This window comes from Macrobrachium rosenbergii, chromosome 6, assembly GCF_040412425.1.
Source record: "Macrobrachium rosenbergii isolate ZJJX-2024 chromosome 6, ASM4041242v1, whole genome shotgun sequence".
NCBI classification, from domain to species: domain Eukaryota; kingdom Metazoa; phylum Arthropoda; class Malacostraca; order Decapoda; family Palaemonidae; genus Macrobrachium; species Macrobrachium rosenbergii.
Genome location: NC_089746.1, coordinates 42,983,265 through 43,001,511, shown reverse-complemented (window position 1 = coordinate 43,001,511; position 18,247 = coordinate 42,983,265). Strand labels below are relative to the sequence as shown.

The window sequence follows — 18,247 nt, the reverse complement described above, 5'->3', positions numbered from 1 at the left end:
TTCCATTTCATCTGTAATTATATATATATATATATATATATATATATATATATATATATATATATATATATATATATATATATATATATATATATATATATATATATATATATATTATATATATATATATACATATATTAAATATATATATATATATATTAAATGTATATATATATATATATATATATATATATATATATATATATATATATATATATGGCACGCATGTAAGTACGTGCGCGCATATGAGTACACAATCTATAAACCATTGAATGAGACGTTGATAGGCCCATTCTGCTAAGTGATATCCTTTCAATGAAAGGAAGACCTAATACTTGAGGAATTGGCCAGGTAGCTCTTACAGGTATTGAAATAATGGGCCTCCATTGGAAAATCGTTTTTGTGTTCGTAAATGATTCGTAATTTTCGTAAATAAGAGGCGTAATCTTCGTAAATAAGAGACCTATTTTTTGTGAGAGGCGCACTTTTCGTGAAAGGGTGGCACTTTTCGGAAGTGAGAAGCGTACTTTTCGTAAATAGGAAGCCTGCATTCCGTAAACGAGAAGCAAACTTTTCGTAAATAAGAGGTCTACTTTTCGGAAATGTGTGGCACTTTTCGTAAGTGAGGGGGGGCGTACTTTTAGTAAATAAGAGGCTTAATTTCATAAATGATTGTCGTACTTTTCGTGAATAAGAGACGTACTTTTCGTGAGAGGTGTACTTCTCGGAAATGAGAGGCGTACTTTTCGTAAATGAGAGACATACCTTCTGCAAACGAGAGGCGTACTTTTCGTAAATAAGAAGCGTACTTTTCGTAAATGAGAGTACTACTTTTTCGTAACTGAGTGACGTATTTTTAAATAAGAGTCGTACTTTAGCTACACGAGACACATTTTTCATTGCTAACGAGATTCAGTCTTTGTAAGTGGGACCCATTTTTTATGAAACTTGTTTACACACGAAAGTCATTTTTTATCAGTGGGTTCTACTTATCAATGACACCCACATTCTACAGAGAAGGCGTGTCAGGTTTTTTAGTTTTCTAAAAAGGAAACTATTGTGCCGGCTTTGTCTGTCCGTCCGCACTTTTTCTGTCCGCCCTCAGATCTTAAAAACTACTGAGGCTAGAGGGCTGCAAATTGGTATGTTGACCATCCACCCTCCAATCATCAAACATAACCAAATTGCAGCCCTCTAGCCTCAGTAGTTTTTATTTTATTTAAGGTTAAAGTTAGCCACAATCGTGCTTCTGGCAACGCAACAACACAGGCCACCACGGCCGGCTGAGAGTTTCATGGGCAGCGGCTCATACAGCATTATACCGAGACCACCTAAAGATAGATTTATTTTCGGTGGCCTTGATTACTCGCTGTACAGAAAACTCGATTACGCCGACGCAACTTCGGCGCATTTTTTACTTGTTTTATAAATGATACCAAAAAAAATTTTTTTTAGGCGATCTACTTTTTTATGGGCCCAACTTTTTCCAAGGAGGATTCACTTTTGATGCATATTTTTTAATAAAGCGACTATATTCGTAAAGAAATACTTTTTTTTTTAATAAGACCCACATTCTAGTTGAAGGGACCATTTTATTACAAGTAGCATTTATTATTATTATTATTATTATTATTATTATTATTATTCAAAAGATAAACCCCCATTCATATGGAACAAGCTTACAGGGGCCATTGACTTTAAATTCAATCTTCAAAAGAATATTATTATTATTATTATTATTATTATTATTATTATTATTATTATTATTATTATTATTATTATTATGTGCTTGCATTCTGAATGCCCAGCTGGCCATTAGATATTTTCTTTCTCGTCAGTAGTTATTTGAGAGAGAGAGAGAGAGAGAGAGAGAGAGAGAGAGAGAGAGAGAGAGAGAGAGAGAGAGAGAGAGAGAGAGTAAATCACACGGTTTTGTGATTGGTTTAAGTTAAGGTGACGTAAGCAGGCATGTGACCTCGTCTAAATAAGTAGTCCGTATTTGAAGCAAAATGATACAGTGGGCATGTTGCCCTGGTGTGGACCTTTGAACTACTCCGCCCAACCAAAAGAAAAGAGAAAAAAATTTAGCTGTAATTGTAGTCGAAAATGACCTCTAATTATACGGTACCTATGCTGTAGAATACAGGTTCATTGTAGGAACATTTTTCTCCTCTGCCATAAAACAGTTCGCCTTGTACTTATGTATTTTTCTTCTATCTGTATTTCTTATGATTTTCTGTAGTTTCTATATTTCTTATTTATCTTCTGTAATTTCTGTATGTCCTATAAACTTCTGTAATTTCTTTCTTTCCTATAATCTTTTGTAATTTTTTCAAATGAGCACCATATTTTTTGGAAGATTTAATATCAAGCTAATGGCCCCTGCGGTAGGCTTTTTCCATATAAATAAGGGTTAATCATCTGAATAATAATAATAATAATAATAATCATCATCATCATCATCTTTGGAAACTTGAATTTCAAGTCAGTGGACCCTGTAAGCTTGTTTCATATGAATAGAGGTTTATCTTCTGAATAATAATAATAATAACAGAAGCAAATTTGTAGATGTTACGGAATAGACGACCTGTTCCCACGAAGTCCATAAATCACGATAATTATTGTCTTTCTATTTCCTTTCTCCTTCTATTAGCGACAGAGACAAAATATCGGTCTAGTAACTACTTCTGTTACCTAGAATCAGCCAACGACGTCAATCAAGGCCATCTGGTGTCACATAGAAGACATCGAGACTCACCAAAGTGAATTATTGAAGGGAGATGGTTCGTTGAAGACACACTCACCCACCCCTCTATCTCACCTAAAAGTTGCGGCGTAAAATGGTGGCATTTTAGGGCATATATATATATATATATATATATATATATATATATATATATATATATATATATATATATATATATATATATATATATATATATGTATATATTTATATTTTATATATATATGTATATATATTATATATAATATTTATTTTATACACACACACACACACATTATATATATATATATATATATATATATATATATATATATATATATATATATAATAAAACAAGAATATTTTAGATATCTAAGGTCTCCAACAGGTGTAGAAGTCCACCTCACAAACACCTGCCTTTCAACATCACAAAAATCAAAGTTGTAAAACCAGTAGGTAACATGACAAGTAATCTGTCCCCCCCCGGGGTCCCAAAAAACGCGAACGTTACGGAACGAATGAATCAGAAGGTTAAAGGGTTTGTTCGTTCCACGTGACGGAAGCATCGAGAGAAATCTTTTACTGAATTAGTGAATTAAATCTCTTTTCTTGAATTAATGAGAGATTTCTTTTCTTGAATTAATGAGAAAATTCTTTTCTTGAATCAATGAGAGAAGTCACTTTTCTTGAATTAATGGCAGGTTTCTTTACTTGAACTAATGAAAGAATTCTTCTCTTGAATTAATGAGAGAAGTCACTTTTCTTGAATTAATGAGAGTTTTTTTCTTGAATTAATGAGAGAATTCATTTCTTGAATTAATGAGAGAAGTCACCTTTCTTGAATTAATGAGATTATTCTTTTCTTGAATTAATGAGAGATTTTTTTTTGTTGAATTAATGAATACTTTTCTTGAATTAATGAGAGAATTCTTTTCTTGAATTAATGAGAGATTTCTTTTCTTGGTTTAATGAGAGAATTCTTTTCGTGAATGAATGAGAGAAGTCACTTTTCTGGAGTTAATGAGAGAAGTAATTTTTCTTGAATTAATGAGAGAAGTTACTTTTCTTGAATTAATGAGTGAATTCTTTTCTTGAATTAATGAGAGAAGTCTTTCCTTGAATTAATCAGAGAATTCTTTTCTTGAATTGATGAGAAAAGTCACTTTTCTTGAATTAATGAGATCATTCTTTTCTTGAATTAATGAGACCCTTCTTCTCCTTGGCTTAATGAGAGACATCTGTTTTCTTGAATTAATGAGAGAAATTTCTTTTCTTGTGTCGGTGAGAGAAATTCCTTCTGTAATTAATGAAAAGCATCTTTTCTTGAAATAATGAGAGAAGTCTTTTGTTTTTAATTAATGAGAGAAGTCTCTTTTCTCGAATGAATGAGAGACGTATTTTTCTTGAATTAATGAGAGAAACTCCCTCTTCAGTTAGTGAGAGAAGTTTCCTTCTTGAATTAACGAGAGAAGTTTCCTTTTTGAATGAATGAGAGAAGCCTCTTTTCTTGAATGAATGAGAGAAGATTCTTTTCCTGAGTTAATGAAACTCCTTGAATTAATGAGAGACTTCTGCTTGAATTATTGAGAGAAGTCTTTTCTTGACTGAATGAGAGAAGTCTCCTTCCTCAGTTAATGAGAGAAGTCTCCTTGAATTAATGAGATGTCTCTTTTCTTAAATTATTGAGAGACGTCTCTTGAATTAATGAGAGAAGTCTCTTTTTCATGCTCTGACCTGTTTTTTCTCTCAATGCCGAATTCAGTTGTTCTTTTCTGCCGGGTATCGGTGACCTCGGTGCTCGTTTGACCCAGGGTGTAACACATGACATCGAATCTTGGTGGCCTGCCAATTCTCACTTATAATTGCATACTAGATTTGCTTCTAATTTTATTTTTCATTATAATTATTACAAATATATTAATAGTTATTTATACTCTTGATATGTTTACGATTCCATTGCTTACTTCTTTATTGGCGACGATGACCATACATATTGCAACGCCAGTGAAGTCAGCAAGGGCTTTGTTCTGTGTGAGAGAGAGAGAGAGAGAGAGAGAGAGAGAGAGAGAGAGATGGGGGCCGGGTAGCTTTTTGCGCACGCACAATGGGAGAACGTAAAAATGCCGTCTTTTTCAAGGAAAACACCAAATGAATACGACTCATATGGATTTTTTTCACTTACTCCGTGACATTTTCATATCTACATTTTTAAAAATATTGGGCCACGAACTTCGTTTGATATCCAATTCACTTTATCTCTGGACAATAAACGAAATTTGTGTCTTAATATTTGTGAATACATATATACGTCATTATAAATATATATATATATATATATATATATATATATATATATATATATATATATATATATATATATATATATATATATATATATATATATTATATATATGTATACACACACACACATATATATTTATATAAAGAATTGAGGGCAGTCGATAGCTCACACCTTTGTGAGAATCGGCGCGAACCTTAAGAAGTCTTTGGGTGCAACCCACGTAAGTTCCTCAAGAGCACCGAGGACAAAAATATATATATATACCACCCCAGAGGTGTGAGCTATCGAACGGGCAATAAACTAAGTAATCCCGAATTTTCAAATATCAGAGAGCATGCCAAAAAATGTGGTAATACCATCGAATACGATCAATTTAAAATCACTACAAGGGCCTCTTCCGAGCTAGCACTCTCTATTCTGGAATCGTTAATTATCAGACAGACAGTACCATTATTGAATTCCCAAAACTCCTCCACCCCTCTCTACTTGTCATAACCGTCTTCCTTGCTTTTCACTTAGCCATATTCCAGTCGCCCTCCTTCTCCCTTCTTTATAGGTTAGTACCCCCAGCAACGCATAAACTATGGTTATGTACAAATGTTTTTTAAAGAGATTTTTTATAATTTATATGTATTCTCAATATTTATTCTTTTATTGCAGCCTTGAAAATGAGACTAGTTGTCTTGAAACGTCGGCACGAATAAAGATGTTTTTATGTTCCAGTCTGTTTCCACTGCCCTCAGTTCTTGATATATCTGACTGATTTGCTGTCCTGCCTATATATATATGATATGATTTGCTATCCTGCCTATATATATATGTATAAACACATATATATATATATATATATATATATATATATATATATATATATATATATATATATATATATATATTTATTTATTCAAAACGTATGATATCTCTCACCAAATACTAACTAGGCCTATTCGTTATGTCTGCCAATAGTCAGTCAACGTGAATGACAAGTTAATGTTGTATAACGTCAGTCATCGAATATTCATTGACAATCCTTTTCATTCATCTAGAGCGTTAATGATTCTTATAAACAATAAACATAACTAAACAACGTAAATAAACAAAGTAGGTGAAACATTACCCAACCTGGTTTCTGAAACACTTCGAAACTCGATTTGTTTAAACACAAAGTCGCCGCAGAGTTTTGCTAACGAAACCAAATCAAAGATTGTGCAGCAAACAAAAGTATTAACAGCATTATTTTGTAGTTGACAACACACATATACGCACGCATGCGCGCACACCACACACACATAAACACACACACACAAATCTGCTATGTATTCGTTGAATGCCTTGAAAACATAAAGGATAAGGTAATGTACAAAAAAGCTTTAGTATTTTGATGGCAGGCTAACGAATCTCTCTCTCTCTCTCTCTCTCTCTCTCTCTCTCTCTCTCTCTCTCTCTCTCTCTCTCTCTCTTAATATGTCTATCATATTCCTTGAGCAGTAAAAGACAAGGTAATGCACAAAAGCAACTGTATTTTGATGATAAGTCAACGAATTTCTCTCTCTCTCTCTCTCTCTCTCTCTCTCTCTCTCTCTCTCTCTCTCTCTCTCTCTCTCTCAGTGTAAGTACATCATATTCCTGAAGCAACCTCATTTGTTTTTATCTCTATTTATTCAATCATAATCGTGGCGTCTTGCTCCAAAAAGAAACTTCAGCCCTTACGCCAACACCTGTCATTTCAGCCGAAGACTCGAACATTGTCTTCCCAGAGGGAGGAGTCTTAAAGAAAATAAATCTAAGAAGAATACTTAGAACAGAGAGAAACAGCACATAACAAGGGAAGTCAGTTTCATTTGGAAAGAGGGATTAAAAAGGCGAAAGAGAAAACTTATAAAGTAAAACTGTTGAAAGTTTAAATGGCTCTGTACCTCACACGAACAGTTCCTGCAACTTTGTGGAGTTCGCCCTTAAGAACCAAAATCCAGCGTGGTATACATCGTCAATTGTAGATTATTTCAGGCATCTCGCTTGCTTTTTTCCCTTGCAATCGATCGTCATTAGAATCATTAAGCGCAACAAAGACTTCGTTTACATGCGGAATAACGCCTGACTGACGTGGACATCAATAAACGCTCTTCTCCTCCGTCCTGGGACGAGGAAGTGAGTAATGATTCTCAAAATGAGCTTTATCAGTTTTGCGCCCCCTTTGACAATGAGAGCGTCGAAGATGCCCACGCGCGCACCTTTCACCAGGCACGAATTATTTTGTAATTTAGATTACTCCAGCCTTAGGGTAGCAGCGCATGCTCCTGTTTTGTGTCTATAGTCCCCTGAGTCTCCGGGAGGGATGGGTCACTGCCTGGTGACAATGTGGTTTTCCGAGATACAGAACGAGACGAAGTATCTTTGGAACGACTTGACTACGTCGTAAGTAAAATTTGGATGGAATTAAAGTTGAGCAACTTTAAGTGCTGGAAGAGGCCGAAGGGAACTGATGAAAAGAAAAAGTTTGAGAACCTTGCTGCTGGAGCATAGAGTCTCTGTAAATGACACCCTCTATGTGTCATCCGTCTGTGAAGTGAGTGTTATCTCTTTTTTCCTATATTTTGCAATCATAGGTTTTTATATATTCATTAAAGCTTGCTTTGAAGTTTAATGGTCCATGGGGCTTCTTCCATATAAAGTCCGCTTATTTTAGATAATAATAAAAATAAATAATAATAATAATAATAATAATAATAATAATAATAATAATAATAATAATAATAACTCTCCTAATTATCGGATATCTTTCATTAAAGCCCCGAGGTAAGGTAAAAAAAAAATCTGTTTTGTGTCATTTGTATTTTTTCAGGGGGTTTTCTTGAATAAAAATGTTATCAACTAGACGATCTTGCCCCCATGTCCTAGATTCACTGTTCTAGATTTCAGGTTTTCAGAGTAGGTTACATAGAAACTATAATTTCACACACATTTGATAAGTGATCAGTGATCATCAGTGACTCACTTTGTAATAAATTGATGAAAAGGCTAACAAGATTATCAAAATTAATTTTTAATCTTGGCCGTTATGTACTCAGTGTTAGTCTGATGGACAGACAACTTAAGCTGTACCATTTAAACTCTGTAATACCTGTGATGGTTTCTGAAATCTTAATAGATGCTCAAAGTTTTGGCACACATTGACCAACGGTCTTGAAAAATAAGTCAAGGTCAAGAATATTTGGAGTAAGTAATCCCCAGGCCCAGGGGACCTACCTTACCAAGTTTCATAAAAATCAGAGAGAAATAAACATTTTGCCCTGTAGTTTACCTTTAACCTTGAAAAATAAATCAAGGTGAACAGATATATGTGGAAAGGTAATCATCAACTCATTCTTTCCCTTTTCTTTTCAGAAGATTCTCTGAACTGACCTTTGACCATGGAAAATAAGTCAAGGTGGACAGAAATTTGTGTGAAAATAAGTACCAACTCAGTCTTTACCATTTCTTTCTAGAAGATGCCCTGGAATTGACCTTTGACCATGAAAAATAAGTGAAGGTGAACAGTTGTTTGGGGAAAGATAGTCATCTCATTCTTTCCCCTTTCTTTCCAGAAGAATTGACCTTTGACCTTGAAAAATATGTCAAAGTGAACAAATATTTGTCGAAAGATCATCATCAAATTGTTTCCGCTTTTTTCCAGAAGACATTCATCACGCACTTCAAGGACCACCTTTAAACTAGCTGCTCGTGAGTCATGCGTTACATAGTGGTGGTCATATTATGCGTGACTTATTGTCTGACCTCCTGTCAGACCAGTGACCCAGGATGCTGGAGGTCAGTCGAGGCCGAATCCGCTGCTGAACCATCGATTCTGCTGGGCGACTACAAGAACATGGCGGAATTCGCCGTCGATTTCATCAAAGTTCTGAGACTTTCCGAAGTCTCCCTCTGTCTGGACGAAGACCTTGAAGGTAGGTGAGAGCTCATGGAACATGAGTCTTCTTTGAAGAGTTAAAATATCATTTAGATTTTTTTTTATGTTTTCGTTGTTCTGGAGGCGGGTTCAGTCATTGTAAGAACTCAAATTAAACCGAGCTTCTAATCCCCAAACATTCGTGCATATTAAGCTTAATAGAGCTTGTTAATTGGAGATTGAGAGAGCAAAAAATTATGTGTCAAAGGCAAGGAACCATGACTTCAAATAAACGTCCTTTTCAATCATGTTTTGACTCTGTGACACAGGTGGGTCAGTCAAAGCATGTAAATTTAGATGCAAATTTAATCAGTATCACTTTATCTAGTCCATTTTATTATGAAGATTTAAGAATAAAGGCGTCTTCCACAGTTTACATAAAGTTGCGATGGCTAATTTCAGATTTGACCCATTCTTCAGGAAAACGAGTAAATTTGGTAGGACTTGGTACACCAGCCATTAAAATCTGACCATCCTTCAGGAAAACCCTGAGCCACTTTGGTAGGACTCAGTACACAAGCCATTCAAACTAACCATCCTTCAGGAAAACTCCGAGTAAGTTCAGTAGGACTCAGTACACAAGCCATTCAAAACAGACCATTCTTCAGGAAAACTCCGAATCAGTTCGGTAGGACTCAGTATGCAAGCCATCCAAAACTGACCATTCTTCAGGAAAACTCCGAATCAGTTCAGTAGGACTCAGTATGCAAACCATTCAAATCTGACCATTCTTCAGGAAAACTCCGAATCAGTTTGGTAGGACTCAATGCACAAGCCATTCAAAACTGTCTATTCTTCAGGAAAACTCCGGATCAGTTTGCTAGGACTCGGTATGCAAGCCATTCAAATCTGACCATTCTTCAGGAAAACACCGAATCAGTTCGGTAGGACTCGATATGCAAGCCATTCAAATCTGACCATTCTTCAGGAAAACTCTGAATCAGTTCGCTAGGACTCGGTATGCAAGCCATTCAAAATTGACCATTCTTCAGGAAAACTCCGAATCAGTTCAGTAGGACTCGGTATGCAAGCCACTCAAATCTGACCATTCTTCAGGGAAACTCCGAATCAGTTCGATAGGACTCGGTATGCAAGCCATTCAAAACTGACCATTCCTCAGGAAAGCTCCGAATCAGTTCGGCAGGACTCAATATGCAAGCCATTCAAAACTGCCCATTCTTCAGGAAAACTCCGAGTCAATTTGGTAGGACTCTGCACACAAGCCATTCAAGTCTGACCATTCTTCAGGAAAAGTCTGAGTCATTTTGGTAGGACTCGGTATGCAAGCCATTCAAATCTGGCCATTCTTCAGGAAAACTCCAAATTAGTTCGGTAGGACTCAGTATGCAAACCATTCAAATCTGACCATTCTTCAGGAAAACTCTGAATCAGTTCAGTGGGACTCGATATGCAAGCCATTCAAAATTGACCATTCCTCAGGAAAACTCCGAATCAGTTTGGTAGGACTCGGTATGCAAGCCACTCAAATCTGACCTTTCTTCAGGAAAACTCTGAATCAGTTCAGTAGGGCTCAGTATGCAAGCCATACAAATCTGACCATTCTTCTGGAAAATTCCAAGTCAGTTCAGTAGGACTCGTACACAAGCCAATCAAATCTGACTATTCTTCAGGAAGTCTCTGAGTCACTTTATTAGGACTCGGTACACAGGCCATTCAAATCTGACCATTCTTCCGGAAAACTCCGAGTCAGTTTGATAGGACTCGGTACACAAGCTATTGAAATCTGACCATTCTTCAGGAAAACTCCGAGTCACTTTGGTAGGACTCGGTACACAAACCATTCAGAACTGACCATTCTTCAGGAAAACCCCAAGTCACTTTGGTAGGACTCAGTACACAAGCCAGTCAAGTCTGACTATTCTTCCGGAAAACTCCGAGTCAGTTTGGTAGGACTCGGTACACAAGCCATTCAAAACTGACCATTCTTCAGGGAAACTCCGAGTCCGTTTGGTAGGACTCGGTACACAAGCCACTCAAAACTGACCATTCTTCAGGAAAACTCCGAGTCAGTTTGATAGGACTTAGTGCACAAGCCATTCAAAACTGACCATTCTTCAGGAAAACTTCGAGTCAGTTTGGTAGGACTTGGTACAAAAGCCATTCAAATCTGACCATTCTTCAGGAAAACTCCGAGTTCGTTCAGTAGAACTCGGTACATAAGCCATTCAAAACTGACCATTCTTCAGGAAAACTCCAAGTTAGTTTAGTAGGACTCGTTACACAAGCCATTCAAATCTGACCATTCTTCAGGAAAACTCTGGGTCAGTTCAGTAGGACTCATACACAAGCCATTCAAAACTGACCACTCTTCAGGAAAACTCCGAGTCAGTTCGGTAGGACTCAGTACACAAGCCATTCAAAACTGGCCATTCTTCAGGAAAACTCCAAGTCACTTTGGTAGGACTCGGTACACAATCCATTCAAAACTGACCAATCTTCAGGAAAACTTTGAGTCAAGTTTGGTTGGACTCAGTACACAAGCCATTCAAATCTGACCATTCTTCAGGAAAACTCCGAGTCAGTTCTGTAGGACTCAGTACACAAGCCATTCAAATCTGACCATTCTTCAGGAAAACTCCGAGTCAATTTGGTAGGACTCTGCACACAAGCCATTCACGTCTGACCATTCTTCAGGAAAAGTCCGAGTCACTATGGTAGGACTCGGTACACAAGCCATTCAAAACTGACCATTCTTCAGGAAAAGTCCGAGTCATTGGTATGACTCGGTACAAGTCATTCTAATCTGACCATACTTCAGGAAAACTCCGAGTCAGTTTGGTAGGACTCAGTACACAAGCCATTTAAAACTGACCATTCTTCAGGAAAACTCCCAGTCAGTTCGGTAGGACTCGGTACACAAGCCATTCAAACGACCATTCTTCAGGAAAACTCAGTCAGTTCAATAGGACTCGGTACGACATGCCATTCAAAACTTACCATTCTTCATCAAAACTCCGAGTCAATTTGGTAGGACTCGTTACACAAGCCTCTCAAATCTGACCATCCCTCAGGAAAACGCTGAGCAAATTCAGTAAGACCCGGTACACAAGCCTCTCAAATTTGACCATCCTTCAGGAAAACGCCGCTTAAATTCGGTAAGACTCTAACGCCCGGCAAGTAAGCCTTCCCTCTGCCTTTGCAAAGTGATAAATTAATTTTGTCTGTTCTGCACTAGCTCCCCTCCGTAGTCTGTGAATTATCGACGACGGTGCGACGGTGCAGTCTCGCTCGGTAACGGAAGAGGCATTAAAAAAAAGATTGTGATTATTTTGCCTGGACGTAATATGCCAGCAAACCATTCAAAACATTCCTTGCTGATTACTGACGGACAGAAAGACAGAATAATGTATAGACAGGCAATTTGCTGTCGATATTGAAGTAGGCCAAGGGTAGTTCATGGGGATTTATGAGCCACAATTATTATTAGTCAACGTGGGGAACTTACGTAACGAGCAAAGAAAAAATCTCTTCGATTACGTGGAATCGTTTTTGCAAATTAATGGTCTGTTGGGATTTTTCCCCCATGAATAACCATAATGCTGATAACCTATGGCGTTTACAAAAATACGAGGAATTTATTTCTGGTGATAGAAATTCATTTCTCGCTATAATGTGGTTCGGATTCCACAATAAGCTGTAGGTTCCGTTGCTAAGTAACCAATTGGTTCTTAGCTACGTAAAATAAGTCTAATCCTTCGGGCCAGCCCTAGGAGAGCTGTTAATCAGCTCAGTGGTCTGGTAAAACTAAACTATACTTAACTTAACTTACAAAGATACGGCCTGTAATGTATGTATGTATGTCCGTTAAACTTATTCCTGAATTATAAATCCGAAAAAAGTAATGTATCTCTGGAATCCTCACGAGGTGAGAATCATATGTTCATTATCCAGATTTCAGGTTTATGTGTTCCGTAGGAACCAAAAATACATAAACATAATCTGAATATTCGTAAAGTATAAGTAAAAAAGTAGATTTTCTCACGTTTTGCTATTATTTTCACCAATATGATAATAATAATAATAATAATAATAATAATAATAATAATAATAAAATAATAATAATAAATGCTCCGTATGGGTGTAATGCGATTTTTGTACCTCGTGCGGTGCACTGTAGGCATTACTTAAGGTTCTTTGCGGCGTCCCTTCTGCCCCTAGCTGCAATCCCTTTCATTCGTTTTGCTATACCTCCGTTCATATGCTCTTTCTTCCATCTTACTTTCCGCCCTCTCCTAACATTGCTTCAACATTATTTTCATCGCCGAATAACCTCATATGTCCCACCGCTTGGCCTTTGGCCTTAATTTTATGTTCCAGCAATGATAAATGAAACGAGAAACAGAGATAAGTGAAATGTCCCTCGTACAATTATACAACAGATGACCCCCGTAGGTGAACCATACCATGAACATTAAAATAAATAGATAACAAAAACTTCAGTAAAAAGCAAATCAGATAAATACACATGCAACTGAAAAGGACAGAGAAATGTCAGAAAAAACAAAGGCACATGACACTGCACTTTTTTAGGCAACTCTAAATGGGCAGTGTCAAAATAAACCATTGCCTGCCACTCGCAGTTTTCTTCGCAGAGAGTCAAGAAGAGTAGGGTCATCAATTTGTGAGTTGGTGTTGAGAAAAATTAATTTTAGGGTTGTACCAGTAAGCAAATTTCATAATAATATTTCATACGGCCTTGCAGAGTGTGTGATGGGTCTAGGAATCATGATCTAAGGACAGAGCTATTAAATTCTCGACATGGCCCACAGTCCTAATTCGGTAATGTTTTCATCGTTTCATCGGGAATCCTACTTCAGACATTGCCATGATTTAGCATGGTCAGGAAAGTCTTATTAATTTTTCTGCTATTTTTTGTATATATTTTATTTATTTATTTATCTCACTGTACTCTCGACTTTTCTATCCAATCATAACTCCTAGTTTGTTTTCGAGAAGCTTCTTTGTTTTAAAATCCGCCAAAGGCCGAAAATGATAAAATTATTAAAGTATATAGAGTATATATATATATATATATATATATATATATATATATATATATATATATATATATATATATATGTGTGTGTGTGTGTGTGTGTGTGTGTGTGTGTGTGTGTGTTTGTGTGTTTGTTTGTGAAACCAATCTGAAAGGGTTAAATTATCATCCTCCCCAGACCAAAACATCATGTACGTCTTTGTATCCACGATGGCGCGCGCTGGAATCTTCTTCATGAAATGCGACCTTGCCCAAGAGGCGACGAGACCCAGCAGCAGCCCCTCAAGTCACAGAAAATTCACAGCTGCCGTCCTCCACGTGACTTCCCGCCGAAATTTGGCCGATACCCTGGCTCGTTACCAGGACCAGGGAGTCCTCGGGGAAGAAGGGTTCACCAGCTACATATTCGTTGGGAGTGACTTGCCCGGGTGCAAGACGAGGAACGACGGATCGGGACACTGGTTTTATGCACGGTTTAATAAGGTATTTGTGTCGAGAAGTGCGGTTTATCGGGAGACGGCTGCACGAAGATATCGCCTATTAATACAATTCCTTGACTGACGAATATAAAAAATGGTGTAATGCAGTACAAGTGAGGTCATTTGGGAAATTTACCGAGATAACGGAAATTTAACCGTCTTTTGTTTATATCTTTGCTTTCATCCCGGAGAGGCTGGTACTAAACACGGCGTCCCCCCCGAACTTTCGCCATGTTTAGTACCAGCCTCTCTTGGATGCACGTAGAAGCATAAACCAGAGACGGTGAATTTCTCAAATGACCTCACCTCTACTGTATTATATAAACCCATTCATATCTTGTTTAGTCAAAAAATTATATTAATAAACGATATCTTCGCGCAGCAGTCTCCTTTACATTTGCAGATTATCGTACTAGCTTAGTGATGCTCTGTCAAGCTGTCTGGAAATCAGAGACGAATATTTTCCAACCTCACGACGTCCTTTCAGCAGTGGCGTCATTTCAGATTTTTCTTTGGGGCGGGGGGCAAAGGTTTAGAACTTACAGTATGGGTGGGGTGGCGAGCTGGGGGAAGGTGGGTGCTGTAAGTCACCCCGAGAAATTTTTGGAAATTTGTGCTCATTTTGAAGCCATATAAAAGCTGTATTGAGTTAATAAAGCTGCAAACGGGTATGCCACACCAACCCATGTTATTATTATTATTATTATTATTATTATTATTATTATTATTATTATTATTATTATTATTATTATTATTATTATTTCAATGGCTAGGAGGGCAAACCAAGCCTTGGGTGCTAAATGCCCCCCACCCCCAAAATGACGCCCCTGCTTTTCAGCCAAAGGTTCTTGACTAAAACAAACCCAATAAACATGAACATGGGAAAGAAAAGGTTAGAAGGAGTAAGGAATTAACCCTTTGCTACTGATTCCCGCAGAATAAATAAATAGCTGATTCTTTAGGCGCACTCCTATTCGTGTTGGTACAGTTGGTTTTCAGTCTGACACCATAGAGTCTCTTGACTTCTTCAAGTCAACCAAAATAACTCGAGCATTATCGTACTCATTTTTTTAATAAATTAACTCACCCATGTATAATGACAAGTGACTTTTCTCAGATATTTCGTTTTAGGAGGCCAGTGGATACAAAAACCTGCTCCAGACATGTAGGCCTATTTTGAACACCACTGAGCAAGTATAAATTTGCAAAGATGTAGGCTGTTAATGTTATGGGTCTAGGTCATAAACTACTTTAGGGAATATTATCTCATCCCTCCCTTGAAACTATATAACGTAAAAGTAGTTTATTGCTCATAAATACACGATGAAAGACTATATGTTTCACGTACAAGCAAACAGTTACGATTGAATTCCGTTGCTGCACCAACAGAGTTCGCTATCAGGAGAAGTAGAGGAAGTCTACGCCTTCGGGGATGACCTGGATGACCTCACAATGACAGTGGCCACTTGGAGGATGAAACCAGCGGACACCCACCCCCGCCTGACGGTTCTTCGAGAGCCCGGAATAGGACCGAGCAACTTCGAAGGGCACGTCATCAAGGCGGTTACAGTACCTGTAACGTTGTGGTTATGCGTTTGTTTATTTCGCTTCAATACCGGACCAGTCCGTTTACCAAGGAATATCTTGAAAAGAAAAGAATTCAAGTTCATGAATACCTTCCACTGATAATAGGTTGATCTTTGCCAAGATAATTTTGGGAAAGAATTCAAGAACTATTAGGCATTATTATTCCTCAGTAATAGAGACTATTGGATGATGGAGATTAAGAGAAAAATGGGGCGATAGAGAAACTAACAGAGAGAGAGAAAAAGGGAGAGATAGATAATAGACATTGCATCGCTCATTATGCTTTTCATTGCCGCAAGCGTTTTGTCAAGTTCGAATTGCTGCAAATGTTGCAGGTAAGGCGCGAAGCTTTGTATGAGATGATTCGAAATGGGATTTTTTCTTTCGACTTTGTTCGCATTTTATTACGTATAATTACCTTCAAAGAAGGATTCTTTTGTTGCCAATTTTAATTTTGTTGGCTTTTGCGCCCAAACTCTCTCTCTCTCTCTCTCTCTCTCTCTCTCTCTCTCTCTCTCTCTCTCTCTCTCTCTCTCTCTCTCTCTCAGCATAGCCTTGATATTTTACATGTAACAGAAGAAAAATTTGGTAAAAAGAAAGCAAAGTCTTTGGTCATTGACGATTTCCACCTTGTTAATTCTTCTTCTTTCCTTGGCAGTACGAACCTTTGGTCATTACAAGTCAACCATGCAAGAGTCCTCAAGGTGATCCCTGTTCTCTCAATGTTGGTAAGTCGTTGACTCTGTTTTAACTAAGATATTTCAGTCACGTGGCTCCTTCAGGGCTCTCGAGTGACACTATATATATATATATATATATATATATATATATATATATATATATATATATATATATATATATATATATATATATATATATATATATATATATATATATATATATATATATATATATATATATATATATATATATATATATATATATATATATATATATATATATATATATATATATATATATATATATATATATATATATATATATATGTATATATAATATATATATATATATATATATATATATATATATATATAAATTCCTAGAAACATGAAAAATTACGAAAATTTTGAAGGTTCTTTATAAAACCAAACATTGCCAGAAACATGAAATGTTACGAAAATTATGAAGGTTCTTTGTAAAAAAAATCACTGAAACATAAATTTAACGAAAATTGTGAATTTTTTTTTTTATAAAAAACGTTCCCATAAACAAAATGAACATAAAATGTGGATTTTTTTTTTTTTACTTTCCCAGAAACATGAAAAATTACGGAAGTGATGGAGGGTTCTAAGTTGAATTCTTCTTTTTCAGATGACGCGAGACACGGCGGCAAGATCGACAAAAGGAAAGTTCACGGTTATCTGATCGAAATCATGGAAGTTCTAAGCAACAAACTAAACTTCAGGTGAGCCAAGTGTGGGTTTTTGGACTTAGCAGCTAAAGATTGGCTTATTTCGTCAACTTTTATTAAAGTTATTCCGTATATAATGAAGATTTGGAAGTCCCATCAGGGTGAGGGTTGTGGTTATCAGAATTTAACTGGCTTAACCTCCTGTTGAGACTAAGTCATTCCTACTCTGAGAGTTAAAATAAGAGAGAGAGAGCATGGTAGTTAAGTGGCTATTTGACTCATCAGGCCCACTAAGATCAAGAATAAAAGCTATCATAATTTGTCATTTCGTATCGCCCCATAATCTAACGACCAGGGTTGACCTGCGCTCACTGCCCTCGCACGAGGCGACATTTGGCATCGACGAAGGAGAAGGGAATTTCTCCGGACTCGTAGGATATCTCCAGCGAAAGGTACGTCACGTCCTCCTCTACCTTGTCATTACTCCTTCACATTCGTTTTGAGTTGTGCCATTAAATGTAAAATGGTTGAACTTTACCCGTTGATGCAGTTAGGCCTAAAGGTCTTCTATTCAACAGGAAGCGGACGTGGCACTGTCAGCTCTTCAAATGACCAAGGAGAGAGCTATCGTCATGGATTTCACGGGGGCTATCGGTAAAGACACACTGAATTATTGTCCCGAGGAGACGGCCTTAAAAACTCTGGTCTTGTTCTTTATTGTTCAGAAAAGACAGTTACAGCAAAATAACTAGAGTATGACATCAATAGAGAGAAGAAAGATTCCAAAAATAACCATAAAATTCAGGCTCTTCCACAGAATTC

The 18,247-nt window shown here is 36.8% G+C and overlaps 1 protein-coding gene across 2 annotated transcripts in view; it reads left to right on the top strand.

Moving 5' to 3' along the window:
* The window catches only part of LOC136839484 (glutamate receptor ionotropic, kainate glr-3-like), a 47,091-nt gene that overhangs the window by 25,157 nt on the left and 3,687 nt on the right, over positions 1-18,247 (top strand). The window contains exons 3-9 of one of the 2 annotated variants that reach the window (XM_067105593.1): positions 8,698-8,968; positions 14,166-14,470; positions 15,856-16,041; positions 16,712-16,781; positions 17,386-17,479; positions 17,781-17,877; positions 18,004-18,079. In XM_067105593.1, coding sequence (XP_066961694.1) covers positions 8,752-8,968; positions 14,166-14,470; positions 15,856-16,041; positions 16,712-16,781; positions 17,386-17,479; positions 17,781-17,877; positions 18,004-18,079 — 1,045 coding nt within the window. In that variant the 5' untranslated portion in view covers positions 8,698-8,751. Of the gene's footprint in view, positions 1-8,697; positions 8,969-14,165; positions 14,471-15,855; positions 16,042-16,258; positions 16,389-16,711; positions 16,782-17,385; positions 17,480-17,780; positions 17,878-18,003; positions 18,080-18,247 lie in introns of those variants that run through there. The other variant, XM_067105594.1, reaches the window with a different exon arrangement.